We start from the raw sequence: 24578 nt of genomic DNA on the forward strand, positions 1-24578 counted from the left end.
ATCTGGTTCCCTCTTCTTCTGGAGTTGTCCTCAGAAGAACCGTGGAGATTGGAGTGTTTTCCGACTCTCATTTCGCAGAACGACGGAGCGTTGCTGCACCCCAACCTTCAATCCCTGGCTCTCACGGCCTGGATGTTGAGGGCGTAGACTTCGCTGCGTTGGGTCTGTCTGAGGGTGTCTCCCGGGTCTTGCTTGCCTCTAGGAAGGATTCCACTAAAAAGAGTTACTTTTTCAAGTGGAGGAGGTTTGTCGTTTGGTGTGAGAGCAAGGCCCTAGAACCTCGTTCTTGCCCTGCACAGAACCTGCTTGAATACCTTCTGCACTTATCAGAGTCTGGCCTCAAGACCAACTCAGTAAGGAATCACCTTAGTGCGATTAGTGCTTACCATTATCGTGTGGAAGGTAAAGCCATCTCTGGAGAGCCTTTAGTCGTTCGATTCATGAGAGGCTTGCTTTTGTCAAAGCCCCCTATCAAGCCTCCTACAGTGTCATGGGATCTCAACGTCGTCCTCACCCAGCTGATGAAACCTCCTTTTGAGCCACTGAATTCCTGCCATCTGAAGTACTTGACCTGGAAGGTCATTTTCTTGGTGGCAGTTACTTCAGCTCGTAGGGTCAGTGAGCTTCAAGCCCTGGTAGCTCATGCTCCGTATACCAAATTTCATCACAACAGAGTAGTGCTCCGCACCCACCCAAAGTTCCTGCCGAAGGTGGTGTCGGAGTTCCATCTTAACCAGTCAATTGTCTTGCCAACATTCTTCCCCAGGCCGCATACCCGCCCTGCTGAATGTCAGTTGCACACATTGGACTGCAAGAGAGCATTGGCCTTCTACTTGGAGCGGACACAGCCCCACAGACAGTCCGCCCAATTGTTTGTTTCTTTCGACCCTAACAGGCTAGGGGTCGCTGTCGGGAAACGCACCATCTCCAATTGGCTAGCAGATTGCATTTCCTTCACTTACGCCCAGGCTGGGCTGGCTCTTGAGGGTCATGTCACGGCTCATAGTGTCAGAGCCATGGCAGCGTCAGTGGCCCACTTGAAGTCAGCCACTATTGAAGAGATTTGCAAGGCTGCGACGTGGTCATCTGTCCACACATTCACATCACATTACTGCCTCCAGCAGGATACCCGACGCGACAGTCGGTTCGGGCAGTCGGTGCTGCAGAATCTGTTTGGGGTGTAAATCCAACTCCACCCTCCAGGACCCGAATTTATTCTGGTCAGGCTGCACTCTCAGTTAGTTGTTCTTCGTAGGTCAATTTCTGTTGTACCCTCGCCGTTGCGAGGTTCAATTGACCTGGGTTCTTGTTTTGAGTGAGCCTGAAAGCTAGGGATACCCCAGTCATGAGAACAAGCAGCCTGCTTGTCCTCGGAGAAAGTGAATGATATGTACCTGTAGCAGGTGTTCTCCGAGGACAGCAGGCTGATTGTTCTCACCTACCCTCCCTCCTCCCCTTTGGAGTTGTGTTTCATATTTATTGCTTGTCATTCAACTGGCGGGAGCGGTCGCGCACGGGCGGGAAGACGGCCGCGCATGCGCGGTGGGCGTGCCCTGCGTGCCGACCGTCCCGCGAAGCCTTTTCCGGTTGGTGGGGGCTGCCGCGGACGTCACCCAGTCGTGAGAACAATCAGCCTGCTGTCCTCGGAGAACACCTGCTACAGGTATGTATCATTCACTGTCTGGCACCATAATCAGAAGTGAGAGCGTTTGCAACTGGAGCAGTTCCTGCCTGCTCTAGTTCGACACTGAAAGACGCCATGGTAGCTTCAGCCTTGCAGCTGGCAGATTTTGGATTCGAGAAGCTTCAGAAATGACCGTATTGATCTGGGAGCAGAACAGATTTGGTGTAGAATTGGAAAAGGTACAGCGAAGGGCGACGAAAATGATAGTGGGGATGGGACGACTTTCCTATGAAGAGAGGCTGAGAAGGCTAGGGCTTTTCAGCTTGGAGAAGAGACGGCTGAGGGGAGATATGATAGAAGTGTATAAAATAATGAGTGGAATGGATCGGGTGGATGTGAAGCGACTGTTCACGCTATCCAAAAATACTAGGACTAGAGGGCATGAGTTGAAGCTACAGTGTGGTAAATTTAAAACGAATCGGAGAAAATTTTTCTTCACCCAACGTGTAATTAGACTCTGGAATTCGTTGCCGGAGAACGTGGTACGGGCGGTTAGCTTGACGGAGTTTAAAAAGGGGTTAGATAGATTCCTAAAGGACAAGTCCATAGACCGCTATTAAATGGACTTGGAAAAATTCCGCATTTTTAGGTATAACTTGTCTGGAATGTTTTTACGTTTGGGGAGCGTGCCAGGTGCCCTTGACCTGGATTGGCCACTGTCGGTGACAGGATGCTGGGCTAGATGGACCTTTGGTCTTTCCCAGTATGGCACTACTTATGTACTTATGTACTTATGTGAGCTGAATAAACCTATTTTTGGTTTAAAACTCTCTCTGATTTCCCAGGATGTGCTGCGGGAAGCTTTAGCCAGGATTGATCAATCTGTTTCTCAGAATTTTGTTTCTTTATCTTTGTAAGTTCAGTCATTTCTGAAAAAAAAAACAAATCAGGGAGTTAGTTCCTTTGAAACACACATGGACCGTGTGAACACTGAGATCCAGTAAATGTCTGAATGCCAAAAAGCTGTTATGAAGGGACAGTGTTTTGATTCATCGTTGCACTGAAAATTCTGAAAATTCAGTATGTTGATAGACTCTATAAGGACAATTCTATAACTTAGGGACTAAATTCAGTAAACGGCATGCACATTTGGGCACCGATAAAATGCATGCTGAGCGTTATTCTATAAGTGGTGCAATGAGATGGGCACTGTGTATAGTACTTAGCACCGGGATCCATACTCAACTTATAGTTGTGAGGATTTATACCAACTGAGCCCTGGCTTAAATTCCCGCACCTAAATTATGCGCGAACCTCCCAAATTCTATAATAGTACACATATCTTTAGTGAATGTCCCTGAGCCGCCCATGACCCTCCAATGGCCATACCCCATTTCCAGTTGCACGCTGAAGGATTTACACATGCATCTTTATAGAATAGCGCTTTGTAAGATGTGCACATAAATCTAAATTGTTGCCAATTTAGTGCCAATAATTGATTGTTACCACCCAATTATTGGTACTAATAGGCTCGTTACTCAATGCACATAAATTGGGCATGCACCCAAATTTGTGCGTACAAGTTTAAATGCCATTTATAGAGTTCCCCTGTTAGTGCCTAATGTTAGACACCAAGGGCGCTTGTATATTATAGGATAATAGCACTTATGTGTGTCAGAAGCATCATACGCATAAGTGCTAGGCACTGTTCCATAACAGACACTCCAGAGGGAGCACATGCATGGGAGGGCCGTGGGCATGTCATTAAGCAACATGCACAACTTAAGAAATATTATCGGTTCCGCATGTTACATGATACACTTAGGCATCTCAGTTTACACCAGCCATTCACCTGTTGTATGTAGGCGTGTCTATATTTTGGCATGCTAAGGCAGCTTTATAATAGCTTAGGCACAGCCAGAAGCTGTTATAGAATCGGCACTAAGTACACCCCATTGTGGCACCTATGTCTTAGTGCCAAGTTATAGAATTGCCTCATATATTTTGAATTTTTCTAAAGTATTAACTTTAAATTAGCATTTTCATGAGGCTAGCGAGTGTATTTTTTATCTCCCTTTAAGAAAGCTACGGGACACATTCTGGTACCTAGTTATAATGTTAGCTTGGATAAATTGAGCTTGACACAAATTGTGGAAGCAGGTGACCAAGAAATGACCCCTGTTACCTTAATGGTTAACTTGGGTGTCGAGGTTGTTTTTAGATGTTACCATTTTCAATTGTGAGATCTGAGTGTATCCTAATGTAGCTTGTGTGACACAGAAAAGGAGGCAACAATTTCTGGCTTTGCAACCAGCTTGGCAGTCTATTTTGGTTAAACTTTCTCGCCACCTGTAAGGTAAAATTAGAATCTAACAGATACATCTTTTGTGCCCCAGTTCACTTCATTTCATTCCCAGATTCTTGAATATCAGGGAACATCTCTCTTCAGGCAACATGTTTGCTAACATCCTCTTCTCCTTGATTTTAGATGATCCATCTGATATACCATCTTTCAAGTCTTTGCTTGGATCATTTATGGTTATTTATTTGAACTGGTTTAGACAGAAGGCGGTAGTGTTGTTTTCCTATTTTGTGTTTCCTTTGTGGTCACTTAAGTCTACATGGAACATCTTTAGGGGTCCTTTTTCTAAGGCGTCCTAAAAGATTGATTAGCACGTTCTAAATGATAAGTCGCCCATTATATTCCTATAGGCATCTTATCATTTAGCACGTGCTAATTATTAGAATGCAGTAAATCTGTTAGCGTGCCTTAGTAAAAGGATTCCTTAGATAGCTGTTGCATGTGTTGAGGAAAAAAGTGCAAGCAATCCTGTCCTATGCCTGTGATAAAACTTCAGACTGACAACAAAAATATTAAATTCACTGAAAGTGACAGTAAATAGAGAGCTAATTCCTAATTCTAAGAGGGAAAAATATATCTACTAAACCCTAGTGATATTAATATCTGTTTTCCAATTTTTATTCCCCCACATTGCTGTTGCAAATAGCTACTATTAATGTTTAACCACGTGCAGAAGGTACCTTAGGTGTGGCCTTTGTCACTTTAAATAGTTTGTTTTATCGTATGCCTAACTGTAACTCATAAGTCTGTAAAGCATCCATCAACAGCTCAGAGGTAAAGATAATAGACCCAAGACATTTATCATTCCAATACAGAAACTAGACGGCCTTCCTGTCAACTCATTAACAATAGATACAATGACTTGTACCATGCACCGATCCTACTTGAAGTTTAAATAACACAGACTGATCATCTGAGAAACTCAACAACTTGCCATATGCGAGAAATAAAAAATTACATGTACAAACGTTTGGCTGTATTTTTATTATGCCACTGAAAGAATAATCCAAAGAATGTAATTGGTGTGACCAGTTTTTCTCAATGTCTGTAGAACTTCTAGCTATTATGATCGCCATGAAGTGCTCTGCACTATGTAATATTTCTGATAAAGGACATGCAAAAGAAAGATACTGTACTTCCTAGTCAACAGAGGGAGTAGCATAATAGATGACGGCAGATAAAGTAGTCTGCCCAACAAGATAAACTCATAGGTATGATGTGATACTACATACCTATACTTGAACTTGATTTTTGTTTGCCATTTTTCAGAAGTCTGCCCGGCACTGGCCTTATTTTTACTGAAGCTGAATCTGTCCAGCCATGATGAGGGCACAGACCGTAGAAGGCTGCCTAGCACTGACTTTGCTTCTCAATTACTGGTGTTGCCATCTAATTACCACTAAGCTTGTTTGGTTCCATGCCTTCAATACAGGATTCCATTGTTTACCCCATGTATTTCTGTTAGCTTGGCCAATGCCAAGGAGGGTAACAAATTTCACACTCATAAGTTACACTGTTGAAGTCAACTTACTCAGCCCCACCAGGGAGGAAGCAGCCAATAATCCAATAGGGGAGATATCATTTAAGGATCCCTAGATATAGTCTAAGGAAGGGACCCTGAAACTCTACAGATCTTGCATATGAAATTGTCTTTGGCACCATAAAGTTACAATCCCTCTCCGATGCTCAGAACTCCAGTGCTATAGGGAACAGCGCCGGAAAATACCTCAGAATCTGCACACAGAAATAACTTCCCAATGCTCAATATTAACAGCATGCAAATTATATGTGTGCTATGTAAGGGGGAGAAATGTGCCTGGCGCATGCACACAAGAGTTTTGCAGTAAGCAAAGCTCTTGTGCGCATGCTCTCTCAAACCCTGAAGTGCAGGCACACATCAGCGCTGTTCTTCTGCTCCTTAAATGTAAGCTTTTCAATTTTTTTTTTCACTTGAAAAGCTTATCTTTAAGCGTAGAAAACAGGCACCAATGTGTGCTTCCATTTTTCATTTTGCTGAGACTCCCACACATTTGATCCTCATCTGAGGCACTCAGAGGTTTGCACAGGCTTCTTTCCTGTTTCAAATTTTTAAAAAAACGGCAGATTTTAAAAGGAAAACCATTAGAAATCCTCTCTTCTAAACCCTCAATGCAACCTTGGAGCTGGTGGAAGGTGTCCAGCGTAAAGGCAGGGATTTTTTTTGTGCTGTTTTTCTGAGCATTCGGAGGGAATAGCTAATGACCTCATTTACATCCATTTGCCTAAATTTAATTGCAATTTGTGCTAATCTTTGGCGCTTACATTGTTTCCTGCTTTAGAGCCTTTTGAGCATTAGCTTTGATCATAGGGGAAAAGTGTGGGAGGATTGTGCCTGAGCATGCGCTCAAGCACAATCCTCCCACACTAGTTTGACAGGTCTGGTATGTCAGAAGCCCAGAACTGTCAAATGAGGAGATGAAGATCTGTGGGACCCCCAGACAGTGACACGAGGGCCCAGGGGCTGGAAGTCCGGTGGATCTGCAGCCTCCCTAACCCCCCCAACCACCCAAAAAAGAATCTCTAGTGGCCCATGTGGGCTGCCACCCTAACCCCAATGATCCCTGGTGGTCTAGCGGAGCCCTTCCTGTACCTCTCCAATGGAGGAGGGAGTAGCCATGGTTGTTCCTAAAAATTACATGTAGTGATCTATGCCTAAATTAGGCATGGGTATTTATATCAGGTTTTAGTTGGTATAAATGGCCACGCCTAAATTTTAGTCACAGGGATGGGTGTACACATATTCTATAACCCACGTCTAAGTCTAGATGAAGTTTATAGAATAGTATTAAGCATGGGGGTTTTCGGTAACAAAGTTTTCCAGTGCCATATATAAAATTTCCCGCTAAACTCATAAATTAGGCTCATAAATCCAGGCAAATGAATGGCAGGCTGGCATTAGTAAATGGGATTAACATGTGCTAATGCAGAACTTTCCCGCATGCTAAGCCCACTTGTCACACACCCAGGAAATAAAGCAGTTTCTAAGTATTTCTCTTTCAGGTCATGTGCTAATGTTCACATTAGCGTGGATAAAGTGAAACAGTTTGACAGAGGAGCACTTACTGCTTTCTGTTTAGGAGAAACTAAGAGCTCCCGTGTTATGAACATGCTAACCAGCTGGCTAGCTGTGTAGCACGTCCATGCCTGTCCTCTGCCCCTGATATCCCCCTCCTGAACATAAATATAAAAATCATAAATACCACTTGTAATTAAACTCTGGAATTTGTTGCCCGAGAATGTTGTAAAAGCATCTAGCTTAGCGGAGTTTTAAAAAGGTTTGGCTAGCTTCCTAATAGAAAAGTCCATAAGCCATTATTAAGATGGACTTGTGGAAAAATCTACTGCTTATTTCTAGGATAAGCAGCATAAAATGTATTATACTATTTTGGGATCTTGCCAGATACTTGTAACCAGGATTGGCCACTGTTGGAAACAGGATGCTGGGATTGATGGACCTTTGGTCTGTTCCAGTATGGCAACGCTTATGTTCTTATGTACATGCTTAGTGTATGCAAACCAATTACCGCAAAAAGCTTTAACACAGTTTGCAGTAAGCGTTTTCACACATGCTAAGTGCACATTGGGACTTAAGGCCTTTTATTAGACGTACCCTTTAATTTGGTTGCAAATAGGGCTCAAATTTAGAAGCTCAGATTTTTTTTTTAAATTGAGATTATAGAATATTACATCCTTAGAAACCATTAAAACAATGCAGGAATATTACAAAAAGAAACAGAATTCCAGCTTCTCCATTTGCATATGTATCATAAAGCTATCTTCAATGAGGATGCCACTGTTGACTGACAAGAACCAATCTGAGTTTCCAGTTTCTCCAAATCCTTTTGAACCGTAGCTATCCTAGTATCATGATCTCTAAACTTTTCAGCTGTCTCCCGGGTAAATTTAGTATCTTGAAAGGTTTTATCCGTTTTAAATATTGCATCATAAATATCTTTCAATGAAACTTCCTGGTTATAAACAGACGTTGAGGTGTCAGTCAAAGATTTGTAAGAAAGTAGAACTGGAGCAGGAATCTTAACTTGAGTAGACACAGAGTTCCCCGCTCAATCAGTAGTATCAGGTAAAGGCAACACAGAAAACACTATTGTATTCTCCTGAACAGGAGCAGTAGTAAGATCCAAAGTCAAAGTCAGATGCAGGGATGGGGTTGGACCTCCAGAAGAAAGGGATGCGCCAAGAGGAGAGAGAGAGTACTCACAATAGTAGTAGTAAAATTAGCTGACGACACTATTTGCAAATGTCAGTTCATAGGGCCCTTCACCACAATCAGCAGTGACAATTTCTTCTTCCCTTCTGATTTGTGTTTCCCCTTTGGAGCAGAGTCTCATACTGCATACTCCGCAGTGGCGCCAAAGAGGTGGGATCTGCCCCTTTGGGCATGCACATACAGCTGCATACTGCAGCAGAGGCAGCCTCAAATAGATTTATTTATTTATTATTTGTTTCATTTGTATCCCACATTTTCCCACCTATTTGCAGGCTCAATGTGGCTTACATAGCACCAGAGAGGTGTTACAGGCTCCGGGGTAAACAAATACAAGGTGATGTTGTGTTAGGATGGGTTCATGTGGTAGGACCACATAAAAAAGACTCATTCAACGGAAGAGTTGTGTAATGTCCATTACGATCTTTAGTGATGTTGTGTCACAGGGACCAGTCATTTATGTGGGATTGATAGGGTAGACTCAGGACTTCTCCAACGTCACCGGAGCTGGAAGGTGCCCACTCCAGTGCCTGCACAATCACCAGGCTCCCAGCTGCTCCATAAGAGCCACGACAGGGGCAGCTCCAAATAGATGGTAGAATCGGGCATTCTCCAATGACACCGGAGTCCGAGGGCACCTACTCCATTGTCTGCACAATCACCGGGCTCCCAGCTGCTTTACAAGAGCTGCAGCAGGCGTGGCTTCAGATAAATGGTAGAATCGAGCCTTCTCCAATGTCGCCGGAGTTTGAAGGTGCCCATGCCAGTGCCTGCATGATCACTGGGCTCCCAGCTGCTCCACAAGAGCTGTGGCAGGGGCAGCTTCAAATAGATGGTAGAATTGGGCCTTCTTTGATGTCACTGGAGCCCAAAGGCGCCCACTCCAATGCCTGCACAATTATTGGGCTCCCAACTGCTCTAACGGAAGCTCAGATTTTTTTGTTTTTTAAAGGTCAGGTTTTTGTTTGTTTTTTGTTTTTTTAGAATGATTTATATAGCTTGTTCATCCACTGTTATGAGCTGGGTTAAGCATTCATAGGAAATAATAATTAAAAACATTTCATTAAATGTCATTTCATTTTTTTAAAAAAGTACATATGCATACAAATGGCCAGCATTAAGTAAAAAATCAGAGACAGTTTTTGTAGTTCCTTTTGAGAACAGATCAGTGATTTATAGAGCCAGATTAAACACACACGCAATAAATCCAAAGAATAACCAATAGTGAACTAATTTATCAAACCAGAATGTACATTTCATATTAAACAAAAGAAAAGCAAAATATTCTCAGCAGTTTTCAATTGTCTTTTTTTTATTATTTTCTTGCCGTTTTGTTTTTGATTCCCAGTACCAGACAGGGTGTCTAGGCAGCACAGAGAAATGTTCATTGGTCCCAGGGCTAGAAAGCTACCTCCCTTCCAGCAAGGGCCAACATAATGCTAACAGCCAATTTCTCTCCAGCCTCAGCCCTGAGCACAGCATATCTGTGGTAGGCCACAGCGCAAGCATCGGTGATGGTTGGGGGATCTAAGCCCATATTCCCTGTATCACAGTGCAGAGCCTATGGACTAAACAGCAAGACTAGGCTGAATAATTCTGTGTCAACAAGGAGCTTGCAACAAATGGTTTCATTCCTTTATTGCACATATGTGTCATGCTAATTAAGACCGGTGGTCCATTAAGCTTATTCTAGTACTATCCTGATCATTTATTTTTAGTAAACTTTATATATACCACACTAAAAGGCAAGCTTAGAGCCTTGTGATTTGGCATTCAGCATGCCAGAAGCTGCCAAATAAAGAGCAGTACAGAGACAGGGAGCCAGCCAGCCAGGGCCAGGATTTGGCACTCCTCCTTCTGTCCCCGATCGCCAGGAACATAAACACAACATTTTTACTATGTTACAACAGAAATCTTTATGCAAGCAAGGCAGATCACATATAAAAAGAAAGAAAATTCAAAAGAGAAAAGTGGAAGAAAAATTAAGTCATTGTATAGTACAACTGCTTAAAGAGAAAACATCTGATCACCCACCATGTGGTGGAAGATCCTGAGACATCACAAAAGCAGCCATTACTGACAGGCATCTTCTTCATCAGTCCACCATGCCATTCACCATCGGGAGCACAGCTCCACTTGGGAGACGTTTAAATTCAGAAAAACCCACAGTGCAGAAGTGACATTGGGCTTTGTGGGAGGAGCTACTGAAACGTGATGGCATCACCCACCAAGATCTCTTAGAGGTAAAATAAATACAATCTCAACTCAGAGACTCCTAGATCCCTCAGGAAAGACAAACTCATAAACAACATAAATGGGGACTCAAGAATGTTATACACTACTTGATAAATATCAAATGTGATGGCAGTAACCCAGATAAAACAGAGGAGGAGGAAAAGTCCCTCATGCGAACGTGAGCAAAGAACAAGAAAGTGAGGAGAACTCAAGGAAGATGTCCAATAAATCTTTAATCTGACAAGCATAAAAATGTCCTCTCAATTCTGACAAGCAGTAGCCCAGACTCATACATCCCAATATTAATAAGGTACACAAATGCACACTCAATAGTAAATAAGACAGAAATTGTGAGATAATGGATAGAGGAGGAACAGTTAGGCCTACTCTTGATCACCGAGACCTGGCTATGCAGTACCGATGACCCAGTAGTAAATGACATATGCCTCCAGGATACAAACTGATACACTTGACAAGAAATCTTTTAAAAAAAGGGTGGGGATAGTGATTAAATACAAACAATTCTTCAATCTCAAAATGATATCCAAACACAACTCACCTGCCCTGGAGATCCTAGCATGCACCATCCGAGAGACATTATGCCTGGGACAGCTCTGCTGTATCCTATTCTACCGTCCACCTGGAAACATCAACATTCACCTAGAAAATCAGACAGACCGTGACTCTAAATAAAGCTCAGTCTTCCTAGATTCCTGGAATTTCAAAAGATCCGAGGTCAAACCAACACACTATAAGGGCCATCTACTAGATCTCTTTGCTTACAGATTCTCAGACCACAATGACTTATGCATAAAAGATAGTAGCTGGTCACAGATACCTTGGTCATACCATAGCAAACTAAACTTTACATTAAAATGAAGAGAAATAGGAGACAGACAAACCAAACAGAATAAACCCACAGATCTATGAACAAGGGGTAAAATCAATGCAGAAACCTTCTAGGATGTTAGCAAACAATACAAAGAAGTTCTCAACCTGGAATCAGAGGAATTTATGACAACCTGGGACCTAACTAGTAGGACCACACTGGATAAGATAGCACCCGAGAGACGCAGGAAGAGAACTTCAAACAGGACACATAGAATTGCAAACAGAGCACATGAGAGTGGATAGCACTTGAATCTCCTTTCAAACATCATCAAGTGAAGAGATCATGCTCTATTAAACAAATACGCAAAATCATATTGAATATTGGACGAAAGTCCCAATACCAGTATGAAAAAATACTCATTTGGTATGTGGAGCTATTAACAAAACACTTTGCATTTCTTCTAGACAGAGGGCTTTTCCCAAGAAGTAAAGGAAGCATAGTACTAACTCCACTCCTCAAAAATGCCAAGATAACGAAGAATGATGTAACTAACTACAGACCAGTGGCATCCATCCCCCTCCTAATCAAGGTTCTAGAAGGGGTGGTTTCCAAACAACTAATGGACTATCTGGGCCATCATTCCATGCTCCATAAACCTCAGTCCGGATTCAGACCCCAGTATAGCACCAAATCTGTCTTAATCTCCTTTGTGAGCGAGGACTAGCCTAATGGCTAGTGCAGTGGGTTGCGGACCTGGAGAACCAGGTTCAATTCCCTCTGAAGCTCCATGTGACCCTGGGCAAGTCACTTAGCCCTGCATTTCCCCAGATACAATATATACTTACTTAGATTGTGAGCCCATTAGAGACAGTACTAGTACCTGTCTAGAAAATTATACTTGTTAACCGCTGTATGCCTATGTGAAGGCCTCAGCTGTGTATCAAATGTGCTAAGTAAAATAAATAAGTAAGTAAAAAAGTTAGATATGGGCAGATCTGTCTTAATCTTGCATTTTGACATGGTGGATCCTGATGAACTGCTATATCTGAAGGACCTCATAGAAATCAGCAAAATAGTGTAGAAATCTTTCAAGGGTTTTCTCAAAACTAGATCCTACCAAGTCAAAATGTCAATGTACATCTCTTTCGCATGGTCTCCCAAATGCAGAGTGCTACAGGGGTCACCACTATCACCCATCCTCTTTAACATTCTAATGGCACCACTAGGAAGAAGACTAGAGGCAAATGGCTTAAAATCATACACTTGTGCAGATGACATACCTGCTTATAATCGAACGAGAAAAACGCCCAAGTTCCGACCTAAATCGGGAGATGGACGTTTATCTCACAAAAACGAATAAAGCGGTATAATCGAAAGCCGATTTTTGGACGTTTTCAACTGCACTCCGTCGCGGATGCGGACAAAGTTGATGGGGGCGTGTCAGAGGTGTGGCGAAGGCGGAACTGGGGCGTGGTTATCTGCCGAACAAAGATGGGTGCATTTCACCGATAATGGGAAAAAAGTATGTGTTTTTAGCTAGAATTTAGGACACTTTTCCTGGACCCTGTTTTTTCACGAATAAGGCCCCAAAAAGTGCCCTAAATGACCAGATGACCACTGGAGGGAATCGGGGATGACCTCCCCTGACTCCCCAGTGGTCACTAACCCCTCCCACCACAAAAAAATGATGTTTCACAACTTTTATTTTCACCCTCAAATGTCATACCCAGCTCCCTGGCAGCAGTATGCAGGTCACTGGAGGAGTTGTTAGGGGGTGCAGTGGACTTCAGGCAGGTGGACCCAGGCCCATCCCCCCTACCTGTTACAATTGTGCTGCTTAATGCTTATTAGTCGTCCAACCCCCCCAAACCCACTGTACCCACATGTAGGTGCCCCCCTTCACCCCTTAGGGCTATAGTAATGATGTAGACTTGTGGGCAGTGGGTTTTGAGGGGGATTTGGGGGGCTCAACACACAAGGGAAGGGTGCTATGCACCTGGGAGCTCTTTTACCTGTTTTTTTGGTTTTGTAAAAGTGCCCCCTAGGGTGCCCGGTTGATGTCCTGGCATGTGAGGGGGACCAGTGCACTACGAATCCTGGCCCCTCCCACGAATAAATGTCTTGGATTTATTCGTTTTTGAGCTGTGCGCTTTCATTTTCCATTATCGCTGAAAAACAAAAACGCCCAGCTCACACATTGTTGAATAAAACATGGGCGTCTATTTTTTCCCAAAATACGGTTCAGTCCACCCCTTCACGGACCCGTTCTCGGAGATAAACGCCCATGGAGATAGGCGTTTTCGTTCAATTATGCCCCTCATAATGATCCAGTTATCCTTCACAGGGGACATCATGGGAATAAAAAATGGAATTCTGTCTGGGCTGGAAGCAATACAAACTAATGGGGAGGTCAACTCTGTGCTGTTCAGCCTCAAAAGTGAGAGGTAGCAAACCTTAAGTCTCTTTGACTAATAATTGTTAATGGACATACCATGAAGGATCTGCTCCAGGCATTTTTCAAAACAAGATCATATGCAGCATCAGTGGGATTCTCTGGTTCTTCACCCACTGTTCTCACCATTGGGCTCTCCATCTATCCCCTGTCAAGCAATGTCTACAGATGGAAACATATGAACATGCTACCAAGAACATCCCAACAGCAAGTGGAAAATCATCTACAAAACCCAGCCTAATATGTAAAGACCTGCAGATCTGTTGTGCTGCAACTGATGTGAGGTTTCATGCATTAACCATCAGGAAAATATAAACAGGAACGGTGTTGATGAGAAGATAGTTAGGAACAAACCATTGTCTCTAAAAAGGACATCATTGCCTAACTAATGTCTGGAGGAGAACATCTGGATGACCCACAGGACTTTTGTAATTATACTCTCTGGACAAAAGAATCAAAATTTGTAGTTTTTAGACACAATAAAAAATGTTTGTTTTTATGAAAACAAACACATTGCCTTATTAAAAGTAAGAATCTCATCCCAACTGTCAAGCATGATGGTGAAGATATCATAATGTGAGGCTTCTTTGTGCATCAGGATCTAGACTGTTTTCTATCATTGTTGAAAGCATGAATTCTATTTTATATAATAAAATTATAGATAAGAATGTCAGGCCATTCATCCAGGAGCTGAAGAGGGTCATGCAGTAAGTAAATTGATGACAGAATGGCAGAAGAAGAAGAGATGTGAAGGTCAGCTCTGTAATTGGACACCCACAGCTATGTATCACTTGCATGCATAAATATACAGAACACCAGCATTTTCATGGATAAGTTACATTTAGGCCCAGGGATTAAGTACTATTTTGTAAGGGCATGTATAAGTGGCATAGCGCGTAAATGGAAGGGACTGTTCACATGGGTGAGGCATGGCAGGGGCATGAGTGGTGTTGCGCTTTTGCACACAGTTTACAGAATACTGTAAGTTACATGCACACCCTTGTCATATTTAGAGACCTGCAGTTATGCCAAATCTATGGCTGGTGCCTACATTTTAGACACACTAGGTGCCCAGATGTCTTTATAGAATAGGCTTTCACCACACGGCATCATGGCGCCTATCAGGAAGCACCCACATATAGGATTACCCCCTTTGTATTTTGGACTGGTCAAGTCAGTGCCTCAACCTAAACCCTGTTAAAATGTGGCAAGACCTAAAATGAATTGGGAAAAGGAAGCCTTAAATGTCATAGCAGAAACAGTTCTGTATGGAAGAATGGACCAGAGTTCCTCAGAGGCAATGTGAGAGACTGATCAACAGTTACAGGAGACGTTTAGTTGGAGTTATTGCTACTCAAAGAGGTGCTACTAGTTACTGAGGGGTCCTTTTACAAAGACGTGCTAGCATTTTTAGTGAGTACTAAACGCTAGAGACACCCATATATTCCTATAGGCATCTCTAGCGTTTAGCATGTGCTAATCATTAGTGCATGCTAAAAACACTAGCATGCCTTCGTAAAATACCCTCTGAATGATGAGATCACATACTTTTGCACATAAGATTAACTTGTTGAATTTATTTGTTGTTGAATAAATAGTCAAAATATGAGAGGAAGAGGAGTGCATGCCTGCAAGTGTCATCCTGCTTTACCACTGGTTTGGTGTGTCTACGAGGCCTAGGAGTATCTGGGCGTGGCCCAGTAATGTTATCAGCATCAGCTACTTTTGATAATTTAAACCAGCTCTTCCTGTACCATATGGAAGGAAGAACAGTGGGTGCCTGCAAGTGTCATCCTACTTACTGTTGGTTTAGAGTTTTCTCGAGGCATAGGAGTGTATGGACACAGCCTGGGGATGCGGAGGAGTGTTTCTTTGATTTTGTAGTCATTTCAAACACTGTCTTGTATTATTATTTTTCTTGTTAATGCCTAAACAGAAGGCAAAAATTAAGTTCTCTCAAATCCAGCAACTTGGCTCATGGATAAGCATGTGGTAGCAATTAAGGAGGTGGCTTGAACCACAACCACCTGAAAAGGGATCTATTCTGGAAATAACACTGAATTCTGGGGGTCAAACTACCCTCCCCCTTCTCTACTGGTCCTTCCTTTTGGAGTGCAGGAATGGTGTCCCCTGTTTCACAATCTCTTTCATTCTGCATTGTCAATTAGCCTTGCAGTCCTTCTAAAGGTACCTCAATTGATAGATGTTTTCAAGTTAGTATTATCTACTTCGCAGTCTACTCAAGAACCCAAACAGGATGTTTTGCTATCTGATGTATGGACTGAGTTCATATTGATATATTGATGTCTGGCTCTTCAGTTTGCGGATTTCTCCAAACAGTCTGTGAACAAAATGGCTGAAATTGGATAATAGGGTATTTTAATGTTGAGGAGTGATTTGCTCACCTAGAACTTCATGTATATACAGTCCAAGTTACTAGTGCATCAGCAATTAATGATAGTTTGCGCTGCACTGCAAGTTGGAGGCTTTGGAAAATCAATATAGAGTGTAGAATTTAAGATTACATTTTCTATTGTGCCATTTATTGTCCACAGAGATACTGTGTAGGAAATAACTCAAGGAAGTTTTACGTATTCCCAAAGTAAATGATAGTTATTTGGTAAACTTATTATATTCCTACAGACAGGACAAGGAAGAGAAAACCCTGGATGTCTTAGACTGAAGTATTGAATTAGACTTTACTGGGTTCTTAGAATCCTCTCAGGATAAAATTGAAACAAATGCTTTCGTCTTGGTAATGTTCACACTGATCAAGATAGATCATTAGTGTTAAGAACTTACTTTAAGAAAAAGGAGATTCAAGTCAAATGTTTCCTAACATTGCTAGAGTCACACAACTTCAATAAAAGGTGTTTCTTCAACTTAAGTCTAAAGTCTTGGGGGCCCTTTTACTAAGCTGTGTAAGCGCCTACGCGCACCCAATGCGCAGCAGTTCCGAGTTACCACCCGACTACCATGTGGCCCATGTGGTAATTTCATTTTCTACATGCGCCCACTACGCGCGCCAGAAAATGTTTTTATTTTCTGGCGCACGACTAGTAATCGGCATTTTACGTGCGTAGACTATTACTGCCTGGTTACCGCATGAGACCTTACCACTAAGTCAATGGCTGGTGGTTAGGTCCTTTTTCTCTCTCTCTCTCTCTCTCTCTCTGTTATTCATTCAGTGGGCATATCTTTCTCCTCAGCATTTACATTAAGATCTAATCATGTTCTGAGAATAAATTGTGCTACAATACAGACCCTTGTAGGGGGCTTAGGAAGTTTCTGTTGTCTTTCGTGAAGAAGCAGAATTGTGTAACTGTGCTCACCCTGTGTCGAATTAAGTTAATTATATTTTAACAGCAGATGATTGATAGCAGATAACAGAGTTTTGCATTTATATTTCAGATATTTGGATGGTAACCAGTTTACTCTTGTTCCCAAGGAGCTCTCCAATTATAAACATTTAACACTCATGTAAGTAGCTCTCTGTTGGCAGCTCTCCATTGGCCTAACAGAACATTTTATTTCTTTTTTTCTTTCATTCTTTTTATTTTTAATTAAGCCGTTAAAACTCAGATGTAGTTAACTAAACCTGTCTTTCTGTAAAATGATGGCACCTTGTGGGATATTGTAAGACTCCCTTGGCGAATATCTTTCTAACCTAACACCTGATTTTCACTGCAGACACGATTCCATCTTTTTGGGGGGGGAGGGGCTTTTATTTTTCATTGAAAAAGCGAGTAAAATAATGCTAGGTTTACATTATGATTAAGTGAACAGAGGACCTAGGAAGCAGTAATTAATGATGGTTTACTGGTTGATATCAAAGGAAGGAGTAGTGTGGTCAGCTGAGGTCTTCCATAAAGAAACCAGCAGGATGAGGAATATAATGGATAAAATCTTTATTCTTCAAGATTCGACACAGCACTGTGTTTCTGTATAAAGCCTACATCAGGGGTCTGTATTTGAAATCACTGAAGGATGTATTGCAATGTAATCAGTATTGAAAAAGACGTAATCCTGGGACATAGGGTCAGACGTGTAAACGCGCAAATACAGCATACCCTTTTCAGTCTTGAAGAATAAAGATTGTATCCATTATATTCCTCGTCCTTCTGGTTTCTTAACGGAAGAGCTCTGCTGACCACACTACTCCTTTCTTTGGTAATAATTGACATAGTGGCAAATGGTCCTCCGTTTTTGCGATATTTCCCCTTACTGGTTGATAGACCTTGTTCAGCAAGTTGGTGTGTGTGCGTTCTGTACTATAAGCATTAACCCCATGATTCTGTAAAATTGTGTGTGCAAATTTAGGCGTGGTGCTAATTTGTGAGTGCAATTTAATAAGGTAATGAGCAAATTTGTGCCAATAATTGGCTTTTTAACAAGTAATTATTGCCACTAATTAGATTTAATTGGGTGTTACATGTGTAAAGCTAGGCGCATGATTAGCGCCTAAAATTTACATGCAGCCTGAAAAAGGGGGCACGGAAGGGGGACAGTCATGGGTGTTTTGTGGCGGAATGGGTGCGCGGTTTTGAGTTACACAAGTAATTACAGAATAAGGGTGCTTTGCGTGTAAATTTAGGAGCGGGCATTTGTACCATGTTTTCATTGGTACAAACGGTGGTGCCTAAATTTATATGTGATCATAACACTTAAGGGTTATTCTATAAGCTGTACCGAACCATAGGTGCAGCTTATAGAACAACGCCTAAAGCATTTTTATTCTGGCGCTGATTTTTTAGGCACCATCTATAGAATCTAGCCCTAAGCGGGCAATTATATAACATAGGCACTAGCATTTCTATGCCTACTATGCACATAAATGTTTAAAATAATGGCATTTACACATGTATGTACACACAGAAGCATGTAAAGTCCAAAATTCTGCTTATGTGCTATTCTGTAAATATATACCTACTACTACTACTACTACTTAACATTTCTAGAGCGCTACTAGGGTTACGCAGCGCTGTACAAATTAACAAAGAAGGACGGTCCCTGCTCAAAGGAGCTTACAATCTAAATAACGAAATGTCAAGTTGGGGCAGTCTAGATTTCCTGAGTAGAGGTGTAGTGGTTAGGTGCCGAAGGCGACATTGAAGAGGTGGGCTTTAAGCAGTGATTTGAAGATGGGCAGGGAGGGGGCCTGGCGTATGGGCTTGGGGAGTTTGTTCCACACATGGGGTGAGGCGAGGCAGAAAGGGCGGAGCCTGGAGTTGGCGGTGGTGGAGAAGGGTACTGAAAGGAGGGATTTGTCTTGAGAGCGGAGGTTACGGGTAGGAACGTAAGGGGAGATGAGGGTTGAGAGGTAAGGAGGGGCTGCAGATCGAGTGCATTTGTAGGTTAGTAGCAGAAGCTTGAACTGAATGCGGTACCTGATCGGAAGCCAATGAAGTGACTTGAGGAGAGGGGTGATATGAGTGTATCGGTTCAGGCGGAAGATAAGACGTGCAGCAGAGTTCTGAACGGACTGAAGGGGGGATAGGTGGCTAAGTGGGAGACCAGTGACGAGTAGGTTGCAGTAGTCAAGGCGAGAGGTAATGAGAGAGTGGATGAGAGTTCGGGTGGTGTGCTCAGAGAGGAAAGGGCGAATTTTGCTAATGTTATAGAGGAAGAAGCGACAGGTCTTGGCTATCTGCTGGATATGTGCAGAGAAGGAGACCTAAACTTAAATAGAAGGATATGTGCATGGGCAGGACTCACATATAATTATCTTGTTTCTCCTGCAACCGTATAGTTTTGGGCAACTGAAATCATTAAGACCATCATATTTTGAAAAAGTTACAAATTTTTTAAAATCAAAGTAATCCTCAGGTCGGCAGAAATATGCAATCAATTTTCAAAGGGATTTCTGCAGCTGGGCTGTCCAAGGGCTGTGCAGTTCTTTATCTCTCCTGCAGTGGCCATGGTGCAGTGAGCGGAGCAAGGGCATGTCACACGGGGCGTGATTCTGGCTAAGGATGCACCTGTTCTGCAGATAAATGATGTGTTTACCTATGTGTGTGTGTGTGGGGGGGGGATAAACTCCTTTCCCCACCCCTTTTTACAGTAAGGAGAGGTAGTGCTAGGGGGAGAGTTAGGGCAGGGAGGGTGAAATATTTGTATTTATTCACTCATGCATTTAGTTCATGCCATTTTCCAAAGCAAGTTGCATTCAGGTACTGCTCATGAATTTTATTTTTGAACTTCCCACAAACTCTTTGCCCCACATACTTTGTACCTGCAAAGCAGGATAAAGACTCAGTTTTCAGGTTTATTTATATTTGATATACTGCTGAAAGGGATGCCATCTCAGCGGTTGACAGTAAAATTAAATCTAAACAGACAAAAGAAAGCAGAAAAAAGAAACAGGATAGAAAATCAAGTTACATATTTAACACAATGATTAAAAGAAAAGTGAGCAACAGAAACCAGAATTCATAGTCAACTCCAGCATCTTAGGTTCCTTTCACTGGGGTGTATCTTTCTATTTTCTGTACACATCCTGAAATTGTTGTTTTTAATCCACTCAAACTGTTCAAACGATGTGTTGAGTCTAAGATATAAAGGAAGATTGTTCCAATGTTCCCTTTATGCTAAATATGGTATGATGGATGGTATAAAGTTTGAAGTGCTTAAATGAGGGTATAATAAGGAGAGAAGATCTACATGTCCTTAAGGAAGAATATGGTTTCTAGAATGTAGACAGGAAGTATCATCACTGAATGGTAGAGTTTATGGACCAGAGTAAGACTTTTAAAATGAATTTTTGATGCAGTTGGTAGCCAGTGTTTGGCATAAAGGAGGGAATTACAGTATATAGTTGCATTTTCTAGTGTTATTGTTCTATGTTACGGCTGCTGTATTTTGTATTAATTGAAGATGCTTACGTTCTGTTGATCATAGCTCAGAGTAAAACACATAACAATAATCTAAACAGGCAATGATTGCTGATGTGATAACTTCCTATTAATGTAATCATTTTTAATTTCCTGAAACATTTTGGAACTGCTAGTGAGATGTGAGAGAGGAATGTCAGATCAGAGTCAAACATTAGGCCACTGGACTTTTCAAACGGAAAGTGTCCCACAGAGTGGCAGCTGCCTGGGGTCCCCTTCTATTTCGTTCAGAGCAGCTCTGTCTATACATGACTGTCACACGCCTCAAGAAGTGTGCAGTGAGTGGCCATGAACAGGGCTGCTGTTAGCTATGTGTAGTTATTGCGGCCACACAGAGCACAGGGGAAGCTTGGGGTGCCAAAATCGTGCACTGGGAATTGATTTCCCTTGCTAGCATGATGCAGGTTTGTAGGTCGGGAGCACTTGGAGGTGTGCAGCATAGGGCATGTTTCCAACTTGCTACTGTCTTGGCCTGGAATAGGTCAACTTTGCTACTGAGTCACAAGGCTGCACTTAACAAAGAAAAAGCATTTTGGGGGAGATTCTATATATGGTGTCTAAAGAATTAGCGCAGAAATCAGTGCAGACTAAGCATAAGCGGCACCTAGATTTAAGAGCAGTATATAGAATAGGCTTAGCTGATATCTCAGCACTTAAAACTATGCACATCCATTTACACCAGTGAAAATTTGGCGTAAATCCCAGCGCATAGATTTACACGCACTGGGCCATATTCTATAACTATGCGCATAAATTTAAGATGGTCCACAAAATGCCCATTTCACCACCAATAACCATGCCCCTTTTTGCCTGCATGTGTTAGAAGCTTGGCGCAATTCATTACAGAATACGCTTAGCGAGATGTGCGTGTAAATTTGAATTATTGCCAATTAGTGCTTATTATTGCTTGTTAAGTGAAGTTATTGGTGTTCATTCACTTGTTAAGCTTGTTAAGTTATGCACATTGTTATAGAATCTGCTTGGATTTTGGCGCGGATTTCTAAGCTCGCTATTTAGAATCTGAGGTTTACGGCTGCTGGTTTTGGTGTTCAGAAATTGAGAGTGACATCATTGTGTCGGACTAAGCACCTGTGGTTTTTTTTCCCCAGAGATTTAAGTAACAACAGAATCAGCACTCTTTCCAACCAGAGCTTCAGCAACATGACCCAGCTGCTTACTTTGTAAGTTGAATCTCCTAATCAGTTCATGCACAGAGACAAAGGCTCTACACAGATCTGGAGTAAAAGAGACCCTTTTCTTTTCCTCCTAACTTTCGTGCTGGTTTGTCTTGTTCTATGTCTAACTGCAACTGTATTGTTCTTTCAGAATTCTGAGTTACAACCGTCTGAGATGTATACCCTCCCGGACCTTCGATGGCTTAAAGTCACTTAGATTATTGTAAGTAATCAATAATTTGTGCAGTTATAAGGCAGTTCTATAAAGCATGCACAAAGAGTTACTCACTGATTACGCGCGTATGTTGTTGGAATAATGGCATATGCCTGTATGTGCCAAAGTGCTATTCTGTAAATAGATATCCGGCCAATACTCAAAACCATTTAACCGGCCAGGAACAGCAGTGGGAGATAGCAGGCCCTCTCCCGCTACATATCGCTGGTTAGTGCCTAGTGAATAGTTGATTATCCTGCTTATTTTCGAAAGAGAAAAACGCCTGTAGTGCGACCTAAATCGGGAGATAGACGTTTATCTCGCAAAGGCGCCCAAATCGGTATAATCGAAAGCCGATTTTGGGTGTTTCCAACTGCACTCCATCGCAGAAACGAATAAAGTTGACGGGGGCGTGTCGGAGGCATGGTGGAGGCGGAACTGGGGCGTGGTTATCAGCCGAGGAGAGATGGGCGTCTTTAGCTGATAATCGAAAAAAAAAGGCGTTTTTACCGCGATTTTGGGTCACTTTTTTTGGACCCTTTTTTTTCATGAACAAGTCCCAAAAAAGTGCTCCAACTGCCCAGATAACCACTGGAGGGAATCGGGGATGACCTCCTCGGTTTCCCCCAGTGGTCACTAACCCCCTTCCACCAAAAAAAACCCCACTTTACAAACTTGTTTTCCAGCCTGTATGCCAGCCTCAAATGCCGTACCCACCTCCATGACAGCAGAATGTGTTTGATCCTGTCACAGCCTTTCCCTGGGTCAGATGTGGCTCTCGGGTGCAGTACAGGGTCACATCAGCATTGCATTGTGGTGGGTGTAGGGTATTGGGCTCCGTGATTTCATTAGCTTGTGTTACAGTCTCACGATGTTGGTAGTTGGTAGGCTCTTCTCCCATGGTGCTTTTCCCCCTGCCTACTGGGTCAGAGTGTGCTCTGTTGTGTTTCCTGTTGTAGTCCATGCGGTAGTGGCCATTTTTGTAAGCCAGTTTTAGTTCCCTTTCCTGTGTTAGCCACGTTAGACAACTTAGTTCTTCCCTTGAATGTTGCTGAAAGAGGGCATTGTACACCATTCTGCCAGCTCTGACCTACTGCTCATCTCAGTACCAGGGAGACTTGTTGCCAGTGGGGCACAACCTCTGATCTGCAGTTAACTGTGAGTAAACGTTTTCGGAGAGATTAGTCTTCAGGTGTCAACTGGTGTGCCAATGTTATACAGCAGCAACCAGTCCTAGAGGCCTGCGTGTATGCAGGTCCCTGGAGCACTTTTAGTGGGTACCGCAGTGCACTTCAGCCAGGTGGACCCAGGCCTATCTCGGATGCTTCAGAATGTTTTGGCAAAAATTATGTTTTGTCTCAAGAAGTTTGATAGGGTGATGGCCTCTTTGATTAAGTTGCTTTGGTTTGCCTTTTCAAGTGCATATTTCAAATTACTTGATGGTATATGTCCAGAATACTTAGTAGATTTGTTTTCTTTTCTTCTCCATCCTAGTATTTCTCAGGCAGGGTCATCCAGATTACTGTTTTTTCTTTCCTTTTCTGGAATACAATATAAGGGCCCTGTTTACTAAGCCGTGCTGTAGGCGTGCAAACTTTGTAACGCATGCTAAAAATTAGCGTGTGCGCGCTAATGCTAGAGACACCCATATGGATGTCTCTATCATTAGCACGCACTAATTTTTAGCGCACACTAAATTATCAGGCAGTTGAGATTTGGTGTGTTTTACCACCAGTGTTGAAAAGGTTACCTTCCTACTTAATTTTTCAAAAGGAGCTTAAAGCTTATTTATTTTGGAGATTCTTATTAGGTTAATTTCTGTATTTTGTCTTATTTGGTTGTGGTTTGTAATCCACTTTGAACCTGTTTTGAGGGTGTTGGCAGAATATCCAGCTTATAATCGAAATAGAAAAACGCCTATATTGTGACCCAAATCGGGAGATAGACGTATATCTCACAAAAACGAATAAAGCGGTATAATCGAAAGCCGAATTTGGACGTTTTCAACTGCACTCCGTCGCGGATGTGGACAAAGTTGATGGGGACATGTCGAAGGCGTGGTGAAGGCGGAACTGGGGCGTGGTTATCGGCCGATCAGAGATAGGCACCTTTCGCCGATAATGGAAAAAAATATGCGTTTTTAGCGAGAATTTAGGGCACTTTTCCTGGACCCTGTTTTTCCACGAATAAGGCCCCAAAAAGTGCCCTAAATGACCAGATGACCACTGGAGGGAATCGGGGATGACCTCCCCTGACTCCCCCAGTGGTCACAAACCCCCTCCCACCACAAAATATGCCGTTTCACAACTTTTTATTTTCACCCTCAAATGTCATACCTACCTCCCTGGCAGCAGTATGCAGGTCACTGGAGCAGTTATTAGGGGGTGCAGTGGACTTCAGGCAGGTGGACCCAGGCCCATCCCCCCCCACCTGTTACACTTGTGCTGGTAAATGGGAGCTCTCCAAACCGCCCCCCAAACCCACTGTACCCACATATAGGTGCCCCCCTTCACCCCTTAGGGCTATAGTA

The 24578-nt window shown here is 42.6% G+C and overlaps 1 protein-coding gene across 1 annotated transcript in view; it reads left to right on the forward strand.

Annotated features, from left to right (window-relative positions):
• Positions 1-24578, forward strand: part of SLIT2 (slit guidance ligand 2) — an 809356-nt gene that overhangs the window by 658549 nt on the left and 126229 nt on the right. Inside the window, exons 21-23 of the mRNA XM_030191232.1 lie at positions 17181-17249; positions 21769-21840; positions 21986-22057. Coding sequence (XP_030047092.1) covers positions 17181-17249; positions 21769-21840; positions 21986-22057 — 213 coding nt within the window. The remainder of the gene's footprint in view (positions 1-17180; positions 17250-21768; positions 21841-21985; positions 22058-24578) is intronic.

This window comes from Microcaecilia unicolor, chromosome 2, assembly GCF_901765095.1.
Source record: "Microcaecilia unicolor chromosome 2, aMicUni1.1, whole genome shotgun sequence".
NCBI classification, from domain to species: Eukaryota; Metazoa; Chordata; class Amphibia; order Gymnophiona; family Siphonopidae; genus Microcaecilia; species Microcaecilia unicolor.